At 43.2% G+C, this 12841-nt stretch overlaps 1 protein-coding gene across 5 annotated transcripts in view; it reads left to right on the top strand.

Annotated features, from left to right (window-relative positions):
- The window catches only part of SLC8A3 (solute carrier family 8 member A3), a 156429-nt gene that overhangs the window by 43826 nt on the left and 99762 nt on the right, over positions 1-12841 (top strand). For 4 of the 5 annotated variants that reach the window (XM_036217993.1, XM_016131283.2, XM_016131284.2 and 1 more), the window contains one exon: positions 10554-12399. In XM_036217993.1, the coding sequence (XP_036073886.1) occupies positions 10616-12399 (1784 nt within the window). In that variant the 5' untranslated portion in view covers positions 10554-10615. Of the gene's footprint in view, positions 1-10553; positions 12400-12841 lie in introns of those variants that run through there. The other variant, XM_016131290.2, reaches the window with a different exon arrangement.

The following is a 12841-nucleotide window of genomic DNA, read 5'->3' as shown; positions in this document are numbered from 1 at the left end:
GTGTAAGGGTGTTCTAAGCAGAGAGAATAGTAAATGCATACTTGGCCTGTTCTAGAAACTTAGAGAACTCCACCTTGGTTGGAGTGGAGGCAGCAAAATAAAGTGGTGGGAGTTAAAAGCAGCGAGCTAGAAGTCAGTAAGGGGGCAAGAGTTTCAGCAAGAAGAGAATGTTACAAAGAATGGCATGGTCTATCTGATTTACATTTTAAAAAGACGTTTTTAACTGTTTTGTAGAAACTAGACCGTAAGAGATGCGGCAAGATGGGCTGCTATTGCAGTAGTCCAGACGCGAGATAAATTATTGAATCTCCAGTAGGTAGAACAGAGTGTGACACATATTTGGCACTCAGTAAATCTGAGAGCATACCAGGCAGAAACAATCCTCAGAGAACCTACAGCTGTGATAGGCATATAGTAGTAAGTGCTCGACAAATGAACCAATGAGCAGAATCGGACTTTCTTGTGGTCATTTTAGGATGTGAGTACATCTCAATATTTGGAGATTTTTACTAGCAGTATTTCGTTGGGCGTTACATCCCATGAGTTCATTTTCTTCTATGTGAAACTGCATTTTTGTTTGAAATAATGAGATATTTAACCCCACCACTTCTATGATGCCCTCAGTGTTCCCAAAACCTTTCACTCACATTTAGATACAGATCTTGCGCACTTTTCTATGCACTCCTCAAGGGAGGGACCAGACCTGCTTCATTACTGCATCTCCAGAGCTTATCACAGTCTGGACTGTTGAATCAGCGGATAGTTATTATGTCGACTAGTCTGAGGAGCACTCTGCTGCCTTGGTTCAAATCCATGGCTTTCCCGATTGATTCCTGGAGAGCCCAGAACTCTCACTGGCCTCATCTGTCTCACAGTCACAGGATGTCCCTATAGCTAAACATGTATCTAAATTCAATGGGTTTGTGTTGATTCCTTCAGCTTCCATTTTTTCAGGCCTGGAGATCCCTTAAGCAGGAGGAACTTTGCAGGGCCATTGGGATTAAGAAGGTGCCTGATGTGGTTTGGTCCTTGCTATGCCTTTCCATTCCTCTTTCACCATCATCTTCTGTTTTCTTTTGGTCTCGACATGTCTCGATCCTCCTTTTGAAAGAGCTCTTAAATCCACACTTTCTTTAGCAGGCCTACTCTCCTTGTCTCTGTCCAGGCTCTGATGACGTCTCACTCAAATGCCTTGCAAGTTTTCCAGCTCGTCTTCCCACCTCCAGTCTTGCCCTGCTTTTGTTCGCTTATCCAGCTCTCACGTTGTCATCACTCTAGGTGTGCTATCCAAAGGATCTCATCCCTCCTATGGTTAAAAAACTTTCAGTGGTTCTTTCTTGCCTCCAAGACAATGCCCAATTTCCTTGGCTGGAGTACAAGGCCTTTTATGAGCTATTCCTCACTTAATTTTGCATTTTCTCTCAAGTGCTTTTTCCTTTAGACACACTGGTCACCCTTCTTTAAACAGATCCTTTAAACAGACTCTTTAGTAACAGCTTTCTGTTACCTTTGTTTGAGATGCACTGGCTTTCACCAAGTTGACTCCTGTTCATTCTTCAGGCCAAAGATCTAAAGCTGCCTGGTTCGTGAAGCTGACCCTGGTGATGCCAGGCAGCATTAGACCTTTCTTCTTCTGCACTATTTGGCACATTCCACATGCTTCCAAATCTCGTGCTTGTTTTGTTGTAATTATTTGGTTTTATGTCACTGTTCTCCAGTGAAATACGTGCTCCTAAAGGGGGAATTATATTTTGTTCCTATTACTCAAATATGAAAAACTTTGCTCATAACATCCCTGACAGATGAGATGCTCCATTTGAACACTGCCAAGGGTGGGAGAAATCATTGGATATTATGCCTTCTATTTTTGCACATTTATTCAATGTATCTACTCATTCAGTAAATATATATGAGCACCTACTATATGCCAGGCACTGATATAGGCCCTGGAGATATGGAAATACCAAACAGATAAAAATTCCTATCCTCTAGAAACTTTAATTCTGTTTTTTTTTTTCAGTGTGCAAACAAAAAAAGAAAATGAGTTGAGTACAAATCAGAGTAACTTCTCACCATAATTTAGTGAAGGTCAACCTGTGACACATAGACTGGGTTTCATACAAATGTATGAATAAATGAACAAATGAATGAACAAAGAGGCCCCAAGGAGAAGGGTGGACAAGTCTGAAAGGGAAAACAACTAGAAACATGTCTTGCTGAAAATGAATTAGTAGCATCATTTTACAAAGATCAGGGAACTCAGGATTTTTTATGCTTCCTTAGTAAAAGTGTAAACCAAGCAGACAGCAGGATTAGGGAGAGACAAAGGGAAAATCTGCTCATGTGGGTAGGGAATCGATGCTCACTCTCCTTTGCAAGGCATGAAAGTAAATGAGAGTCCAGGAGGGTGGGATATTCATCCAGTGTACCCGTTTGTGTGTCATTTCATGATACCCTAAGAATCCTTCTCCTGCAAAGAAAATCCCTTAGAAAATGGTTGGAACCCCTGAGATGCAAATATTGTAGTCAGGCTATGTTGCTTCTCTCCTCAAAATCAACTAAAGAACTTTTTAAAAACCTAAATATCTAGGCTTTATTCCCAGAGACTCCAAAACTTAGGTCTGGAGTAGGATCCAGAGGTCTGAATTTTTTAGAGCTCAAAAGTTTTCTAATGCACAACCCTCTCTAGCATGTGGTCCTACTTCCATTACTGCCTCCAACGTGGGGGATGACTTAAATGCAGATTTAGATCCAGTGGGAGAAGCAGAACTTAAATTAAGTGGGCAAAGCCCTTCTTCTTATTATCATTCTGGCCCTCCCTCATTGTTTGTGACTTCCCAGAACTGTGGAGGACTTGCAGAGGGCAAAATCCTCTGGCTTTTACAGAGTCTGATAAAGGTAAACCTTAGAATCATAGAATCAACAAGCCTTTGAATCATAGAATTTTAGAGAACATCAGAAGTCAGGTTTAACCTCTGAGCCCTATCAATAGATTTTCACTAAGTGTGACCACTTTTTGTAACATGCGGCCCACCCCACCCGAAGGAAGGAAGGAAGGAAGGAAGGAAGGAAGGAAGGAAGGAAGGAAGGAAGGAAGGAAGGAAGGAAGGAGGAAGGAAGGAAGGAAGGAAGGAAGGGAGGGAGGGAAGAAAGGAGGGAGGGAGGAAAGAAGCTTCTCTACATTACGTTGAAATCCCTCAGGGAGTTTACATGAGTGTAGAAGATGGGCATGTAAACATATGAGCCCAGGTCAGTGTGACAATTGCTTCAGTGGTGATCAAAGTGCTAGAGGAACACAAGGAAGTAAATGACTCATTTGGAAAGTAGAGGAAAAGGGCATTGTTAGGAAAGACTTCCCAGAGGAGGTAGAGGTTTCTGGGACTCTCAGTTCTTGACCTAAGTGCTCTAGATCATTACCCTGCTCTTCCGTCACCCCTTTCACTCCCTGGGGTTGAAAAGCAGTCACTGGCATTTGACATACCAAGTTTCATATCCCAGCTGTGCCACATGCCACTTGCTCAGCTAGTGGATCTTCAGGGAATTATTAATCTATAAGCCCAAGTGTCCTCATTTCTAAAACAGATAACAATAGCTACCTATCTCATTGTGGGGTCCTTAGGTATTAAATAGCTATAAAAGGGCCTAATGCAGTGCCAGCCATTAAGTAGATACTCAGTGAATAGATGTGATTATTGTTTTTGTTGTCATTTTTTAAGTCCTTTATTCCTGTAAAGCATGAGGAGAATGAAGTCTGCTTGTGCTTGAAGTGTCCAAGGGGCTTCCTCTTCTTAGGTGATGGTGCCTGGGAAAATGTCAGCAGGGTTTCATGAAGTTGTCATATGATTTGGAAGTCATTAGAGGTTTGAGGGACATCGGGGAAGGCAAACTATGACAATTGCATGAGATTAAAGAAATAAAAACAGTAAAATACCATACCACGTACTACTGCAAGATCCTCTGTATTATAAAGCCATGCTGCATTTCAGCCATTGCCCACATGTTTTAAGGAGCTGTGCAGCGACCAACCTGAGAGCTTAGAGCAGAATGAGAAAAATATATTACTTCCCATAACATCATTATAATCCATGATTCCTATAATTACTTGTTTGTCTCTATACCTCATCAGAAGATAAACTCTGCAAGGTTAGGGATATGATATAGCTCGTTCATGGCTGTACTCCCAGTTGCTAGCACAGTGCTTGGCCCCAAATGGACATTCAAAGAGCAGTTGTTTAAAAAATGGATTTGATCCAAGGTGCTTTTGGTAAATCCAAAATGTAGGTTCTCCTTGACTTTCTCTTGGGGTGTGTTTTCCTACTGCCCTCCCTTGACTTACTGTCTTATCTGCTGAAGCCTCCTTGGAAGTCTAAATTCCATGTCTGGCTCTCATACTACTTAGGCTCAACCTAACACAAATGTGTCCCTTCACTGCTTTGCCTTTTGAGAGAGAGGCCTGCCTGTAATTAAAGCATCTTTGTCCTAATGGAACTATGGAGATCATCCAACCCAGCATGAATTTTCTGGGTGGGGAAGCTAATGCAATGTGAGGTTCGCTGACCCTTCAAAACCTCACAGCTCGCTGAGGCACAGCTGGGATGAAAGTTCTTGCCCCCTGCTTTTAAATTTGAGTCTCTACCACTGCTCTGTGCTGCTGTGGAGTATGTAGCACCTCCAAACTTGTGATGAGGCCCCCACATCCATAAAGACTCACTTCTCCCTCCCCAGGCTTTTGCTCAAAGGGGTCCCCAAACTCTGGGTACATCCCAAGCACAGTGGTTAACACCATGTGCTCTGGAGTCAGGCTTCCAGAATTCAGATGCTTATTTTTCTACTTACTAACTGTGATCTTGGGCAAATTAATCTTTATGAGTTCATATTAGCTTATCTGTAAAGTGGAAATGAATGATGATAATAGTACTTCCTTCACTATGAAGATTCAAAAAGATAATGCACAAAAAACAGCATCAGTATGCTTTCCTCACGGACCCAAGTTCCAGTTGTGACAATCAAACTACCTAAGCAGCCAAGGTCACATATGTCCTATTCTTTCAGTGCAGGAAATTTAGTTCCTGTGTTTCTAGTGAGGAGCATTGCCACGGAGAGGACTCTACATTGACTGTCATCCCCTCCAGGCAGAGGAAGTACAGACGATGCAGTGCTCTTGGACTCGAGTGACACATCGGATCCAGTGCGGCCTGGCTGCACCTAAAATTTTAATGTAAATTGGCTGTGATGCCTGTGCAGGAGCCCAGATTTAGAAGCAGAGCAGGACGACTCTACCCAGGCTGGTGACAGGCCCAGAGCAGTGTTCCCATTGGAGAAAGTGGAGGGCACAGCAGGAGGGAGAATTTGCTCAGTCTGGCTTGGTGGCACTGTTTTATTAATGATCTGGAAGAGCAGAGGAACAGTGACTTTAATTAAATTTGCCAGTGATATTAAAAGGTGTCAAGAGCCACTGCTGAGGACACAGACACCTTGCAGATGGCCCTGGGGGTATTAGGAAAATAACCCAGAAAAGAGATGAGAGGCTGTGGGCTGAGCTGGGGCATCAGCTCAGCTGAGGAAGAGGAATGTAATATGGGCACAGAGGGTCATCGTAAGCAGAATATACCCTTGTCTGTATCTGTTCTGTTTTCAATGGATTTCTAACTGATCTTCCTGTTTCCTTGTCCCTCTTACAGCCATCCTAAACCCTTTAGCCAAATTGATTTTTCTATGAATCAAACCATGTCATTCTCCTGTTTAAAATCCTGTCATTGACTTTTCACTGCCCTTAGGATACAATCCGATCTTCTCAGCTTGGCATATAAGACATGCCATAAATTGAGTTCGCCCTATATGACCAGTCTTCTGGACACTCATCTTCTAACCCTCCTGCCTCACGTTGAATTCCTTGTAATCCTATGTACACAGCAGGCTTTTCCATGTATTTATATCTTTGCTTAGGTTGTTCTCTTTAACTCAAACACCCTTCCCTCTTTCTCTCTTTCTCTCTTTCTCTCTTTCTCTCTTTCTCTCTTTCTTTCTCTCCCTCTCTCTCTCTTTCTCTCTCCCTCCCTCCCTCCTTTTCTTCCTTCCTTCCTTCCTTCCTTCCTTCCTTCCTTCCTTCCTTCCTTTCTTCTTCTTCTTCTTCTTCTTCTTCTTCTTCTTCTTCTTCTTCTTCTTCTTCTTCTTCTTCTTCTTCTTCTTCTTCTTCTTCTTCTTCTTCTTCTTCTTCTTCTTCTTCCTCCTCCTCCTCCTCCTCCTCCTCTTCCTCCTCCTTCTAGTTAACTAAAGCTCACTCATGCTTGAAGACTCATTTCAGAGATCAGCTCCTTAAGAACGCCTCCCTGACTTCCAAAGTTGGCTCAGTGCCCAACTCATGTTCTCAGAGCATTCTGCCCTTATCTTCATTTATAGTAAAAGTACCTGTTTATGCAGCTATTTACCCTGCTAGACTGTATCTTTGAGTCTAAACCCTGTGTTTTATTTTTCATTTGCCCATCAGCATCTAGTACCAGTCCTGGAAAATCACTGGCTTTTGTTAATTTTTGTCAAACTGAACTGATGGAAGGAGAATATTCGGGTGGGAGACTGCATCGGACAACCAGGACACCCCCCAGTAAGGCTGGAGGGTAGGCAACTGTACCAAATGGCTAGTCTCTCCTCTACTCGGGGCAGTCTTATTGCTTCTAAATTTACAGAGGACTGGAAGTTGATTGAGGGTCACAGATGTTCTGTAATAAAGTGGGACATCTTCGTAAAATGGAGTGGTTAAAACCATAAATTTTATGTCATCCGTGTGTCAGTTTTGGCTCTGCTACATCTTTACTTTATATTTTTAGTAAATAACTTAACTCAGTCTCCTAAAATGTAAAATAGGGATAAATATAGTACTAATCTCCTAGGATTGTCATGAAGAGTAACTGAGGAAGTACTTAGCATTATCACACAATAAGTACTTATAAGTTTAAGGTACTATTACTAGTATCATGATTATTTGGGAGTGGTTCTGGGGGGTGGGGGGAAGTCTCAAGCTGACTCATATGTCTGAGTATACCTGAGGGCTAATTAAGAGCCTTCTGGAACCATCTAGGTCTCTAAGGGAGTAGACTTCCAGGAGGTCAGGATCTGTCTCGGTTGGTGTCTGGGGCTAGGGCAATGCAACAACAGCAAAAAATGACCACTGGCTTCGTCATCAGAGGTACCCCCCTTGCTCTAAAATCTCCCTCTATTATTTTCTGTCAGGGCTGGAAAGAACAACCGGGAATTCACAAGTCATTTTCCACATTAAATTCTAAAAACTTGGTGCAGGCATTTACTAGCCTCCTCTTGCCTAGTTTTCTTTCATCCTTTCCTTCAGCTCATTTGTTTTCCAGGGAAAAGTCTTTCTAAACTGACCTCTGATTCTGACCACATGATAGCATATTTCTCATAAAAACCATCACAAGTTATCTGTAAAACTGAGGAGAACAAAGACCATCATCCTCCTTAATTCTCCTGGTGGGTAAGAGAAGAGTCCTTGTTCTCATAAGTCTGGATAACTCAACTGCCTCAATGTTCCATGTCTTTTGATTCCAGAAGGCCAGCCCTCTTCTCTAACCTGTGGATAGCCCACCTCCTTGGGCGTGGCTAACCCACCAGCTGCTACCTCCTGTCACTCTTGATCAAAGAGTTGCTCTATCTTTTCCTCCTGCATGGGGCTTATTAGAATCCACAAAGTGTCGGGTTTTCAGAGGTCAAGGGAAGATGCCAAGATCCTTCTCTGTCTGCATTTCTCTAGGTTGAGTGAGTGCCAAACCTGTGAATGGGGTCTCTGTGTACATTACAGGTTTGGAGAACTTTTTCAACCTTTGAATATAAATGCTGAACACTGCCCTCCTCTTCCATAGTCCTCTTCATAATCTTTAATCTCCTGAATGAGGCCAGAGCCCCCAGACACAGTGCTGGGACTAATGGGAAATGTAGGACTCAGCACTTGACTGTCATTCTAGGGGACCTGAAACCAAGTTGACTACAGAGCCCTTGAGAGGAAGGCCTTCAGGATTACAGTATGCATCCAGGCAGGCTGTGTCCTTTGTCTTTGAGTACAACCTTAGGAATTTAAAAGGTCTTACACAGCCTCTAAAATCAAGTTAGGATTTATCTATAAGAGCTACATATTCTTTTTCTAAAGCAAATAGCTATAATTCAGATCGTACAATGGCTTTAAAGAAGGCTGTTTGTCAGAATGTCTTAGTCTGCTCAGGTGGCCATAACAAAATATCACAGACCAGATGACTTAAACAACAGAAATTTATTTTCTCACAGTTCTGGGGGCTACGATACCCAAGATCAAGGTGCTGGCCAATTCAGTTTCGGGTAAGAGCTCTCTTCCTGGCTTGCAGATGGCCACTTTCTCACTATGCTCTCACGTGGCAGAGAAAGACATCTCTCTCTTTCTCTTCTTATAAGGCCACCAATCCTGCTGGGTTAGGGCCATACCCTATGTCCTCATTAAACCTTAATCATCTCCTAAAAGCCCCATCTCCCAATACAGTCACGTGGCACTTAGGGCTTCAGCATATGAATTTTAAGATGATACGATTCAGTCCATAGCACTGAGGAAGCTTCCTTAGTGGCTATATTTATTTATTCCAAAAACATGCATTTACTGAACACCTACTAACTACTTAGGATATCATGATAAACAGAATAGACATAATCTTTGCCTTTTTGTCATTCGCAGTTTAATGGATGAGTTAGACATTAACCATATAATCCTACAAGTTCAAAGTTCTGTAAATGTCATGAAGGAATAGTAAAGAGTGTGATGAGAGGATGTAGCAGAAGGAGTTGACCATTTTAGGGGGTGAGGGAAGGTTTTTCTGAGAAAGCAACATTTAAGCTGCAGCCCGAAGAGTGAGGGAACAATGAAGAAATAGTCATTTCAGACATGCATGGAGGATGTCATGTGCAAAGGTACTGAGGTGAAAATAGCCTGATACGAAGTCCATTATTGTGGAAAGGTAGTACGAGGGAGCGTGCCAGGGGATGACAGAGGAAGAGGAGGAAAAAGGTAGCTCATGCAAAGCTTTGTAGGTCACATTTAAATTAAGAGCAAGAGGAAACTACTGAAAGGTTTCAAACAGGTAAGTGGTAGCATAGGTTTGGGTTTTTTAAAAAAGATGACTGAATGTATGAAGAAATGGAATAGAAAACAGCAAGAATTGAAATGGTGAGTTCATTTTGGTGGTTGTTGCATAGATTCATCAAGTGAGGAGTAATGGTGTCTTGGGCTGTGATGATGGTGGTAGAGATGGAAGGAGAGTTGATCGGATTTAGTGCTGGCTTGGATAAGGGACAGGTGGAAGAGGAAGGCTGCAGATTAATACCCGTTTTCTAGCATGAGTAAATCGGTGGGTGGAGGTGCTATTTTTTGAGATAGGAAGCAGTAGGAGGGGCAGGTATGGAGAACGAGGACTTTGAATCATTTTACGTGCTGTACAGGTACAAATCATTCCTCTATTACTAAAAGTACTTCACATGGTTGTAGCAGAGGTGAAAACATTGGCAAGTTGTTTTTCTTTTTTCTTTTTTTTTCTTTTTTAGCTATTGCATGGTTATTTGCATTCTCATTCTATCTCAATGAGGCAATGAGTGGAAAGATGAGACTGCAATTTCAGTTGAGTTTCTTTCCACTCTTCTGAATTCTTACTCACCTTTTAGTGGTTTGAGGCCAGCAGATGAGGCTGCGTTTCGCCCCAAAATTTTGTTTACGGTTATAAAAAGCTTATTCGAGTGTCACTTGCATGCTTTTTTAATAGTGATTTCTACCACTTTACCCTTTTTGTATTTGGGTTCTGAATTTGAGTGCTTGATTGGTCTTTGTCTTCCTGTAACTGAAACTGTTTCCTAAGCATGTTTTGCTGGAGGGCTAAGGGCTGCCATGGATTGGATATTGGGCATAGCTTATAGGGCCTTGGTTCAGCTACACAGCTGGTAGCATTCACTACAGATTCACTCTAGAATCAACCTCAGAATTACAGCATGCCAGCAGAAATTTTATACTGGGGAAGGTGTTTGTTCCAAGGGGATTCAGTTGTACACAAATCAGGTGTTCTATTTTGGGGGGCTTATGATACAGTTGAATTCAATATGTGCCCTTGCAAACCTGTTACACAAGAATCTTGAGTATGAGGAAATGAGGTAAAGAAGGCTGAAAACTCTAGAAATAGTATAAGTGGTGATGAAAATTTAGGGAATTCTTGCCCTATTTTAAGGTGACACTTGAGAACTCTCATGGAAAACGGTAAGGTTGGGAGACAGGACCAGATGATATCACTTATGTTTCCATTACCAATATCCCCGGCTCTTTTAAGCCATTCTTCAACCGAGTCTCAACCAGATGGTTTTGAGGACAGAGCAGCTGTTTGTGCCTCCCACTGACATTTATTTTTCCAAGTGAGAGACTACCCCATATGTTAGTGCAATATGTCACATGAGGTGAAATACCAGTTTGTATTGGTGGGAACCTGCCATTTACCATCTCCCTCTTTCTCATGTTTTTTCCTGCCTCTCTTGTCTTTTTTCAGGTCTCTGGACTGTCAGGAGGACCATTGGTGCTGCAGTGGAAGTCAGCAACTAAGTCTTGTGTATGGCGTGGTTAAGGTTACAGCCTCTCACCTCTGCCTTCCTTCATTTTGGGCTGATTACTTTTGTGCTCTTCCTGAATGGTCTTCGGGCAGAGGCTGGTGGCTCAGGGGATGTGCCCAGCACAGGGCAGAACAATGAGTCCTGTTCAGGGTCATCAGACTGCAAGGAGGGTGTCATCTTACCAATCTGGTACCCGGAGAACCCTTCCCTTGGAGACAAGATTGCTAGGGTCATTGTCTATTTTGTGGCCCTGATATACATGTTCCTTGGGGTATCCATCATTGCTGACCGCTTCATGGCATCTATTGAAGTTATCACTTCTCAAGAGAGAGAGGTGACTATCAAAAAGCCCAATGGAGAGACCAGCACAACAACGATTCGGGTATGGAACGAAACTGTCTCCAACCTGACCCTTATGGCCCTGGGTTCCTCTGCTCCTGAGATCCTTCTCACTTTAATTGAGGTGTGTGGTCATGGGTTCATTGCTGGTGATCTGGGACCTTCTACTGTCGTAGGCAGTGCAGCTTTCAACATGTTTATCATTATTGGCATCTGTGTCTACGTGATTCCTGATGGAGAGACTCGTAAGATCAAGCACCTACGAGTCTTCTTTGTCACCGCCGCTTGGAGTATCTTTGCCTACATCTGGCTCTATATGATCCTGGCAGTCTTCTCTCCTGGTGTGGTCCAGGTTTGGGAAGGCCTCCTCACTCTCTTCTTTTTTCCAGTATGTGTCTTTCTGGCCTGGATGGCCGATAAGCGACTGCTCTTCTACAAATACGTGCACAAAAAGTATCGCACAGATAAACACCGAGGAATTATCATTGAGACAGAGGGTGACCACCCCAAGGGCATTGAGATGGATGGAAAAATGATGAATTCCCACTTCTTAGATGGGAACCTGGTGCCCTTGGAAGGGAAGGAAGTGGATGAGTCTCGCAGGGAGATGATCCGGATTCTCAAAGATCTGAAGCAAAAACACCCAGAAAAGGACTTAGATCAGCTCGTAGAGATGGCCAATTACTATGCTCTTTCCCATCAACAGAAGAGCCGCGCCTTCTACCGGATCCAAGCCACCCGTATGATGACTGGCGCAGGCAATATCCTGAAGAAACATGCAGCAGAACAAGCCAAAAAGTCCTCCAGCATGAGTGAGGTACACACTGATGAGCCTGAGGACTTCATCTCCAAGGTCTTCTTTGACCCATGCTCTTACCAGTGCCTAGAGAACTGTGGGGCTGTCCTCCTGACAGTGGTGAGGAAAGGGGGGGACATGTCCAAGACCATGTATGTGGACTATAAAACAGAGGATGGTTCTGCCAATGCAGGGGCTGACTATGAGTTCACAGAGGGCACTGTGGTTCTGAAGCCAGGAGAGACCCAGAAGGAGTTCTCCGTGGGCATCATTGATGATGACATTTTTGAGGAGGACGAACACTTCTTTGTGAGGTTGAGCAATGTCCGCATAGAGGAGGAGCTACCAGAGGAGGGGATGCCTCCAACATTACTCAATTGTCTTCCCTTGCCTCGGGCTGTCCTGGTGTCTCCTTGTGTGGCCACTGTCACTATCTTGGATGATGACCATGCAGGCATCTTCACTTTTGAATGTGACACTATTCATGTCAGTGAGAGTGTTGGTATCATGGAGGTGAAGGTTCTGAGGACATCAGGTGCCCGGGGCACAGTAATCGTCCCCTTTAGGACAGTAGAAGGGACAGCTAAGGGTGGTGGTGAGGATTTCGAAGACACGTATGGGGAGTTGGAGTTCAAGAATGATGAGACTGTGTAAGTAATCTTTCAATATTCTGACCCCCTTCATCTCTTCCTATATCCTTCTATCCTTCTGTACCACTCTTTAAAATTTCTTGCATTTGTGTTAATGTCAGACTTTGGTTCCATCACAGGTATGCAGGATCAGCAGACACTACTGGCAGTTTCTGCTTCTAAACTCTCCTTCAGTTTTCTCTCTTTAAATTGCTTCTGGGCAAGAAATCCTGTAGCAGAATCTAAGGACACAGATTTTTTTTCCACCAAAACAACATGATAGCTGGTGGAGGTGTGGGGTGACAGAAGTTTTAATATCAGATTTTGAAGAATTCTTGTGACTAAGCAAGAGCTAAGAGATTACTTGGGTCTCTCCTCCTTTCTCTCCCTCACAACACGGGCTTATATGAACTTTGAAGCTAATCCTTTCCATTCTGAGATGGTGATAGCCCAATCAGGACAC

The sequence above is a fragment of the Rousettus aegyptiacus genome, unplaced genomic scaffold, assembly GCF_014176215.1.
Source record: "Rousettus aegyptiacus isolate mRouAeg1 unplaced genomic scaffold, mRouAeg1.p scaffold_m13_p_3, whole genome shotgun sequence".
Taxonomy (NCBI): domain Eukaryota; kingdom Metazoa; phylum Chordata; class Mammalia; order Chiroptera; family Pteropodidae; genus Rousettus; species Rousettus aegyptiacus.
Note: the sequence above shows the minus strand (reverse complement) of the source record. Positions and strands in the feature narration are given on the sequence as shown.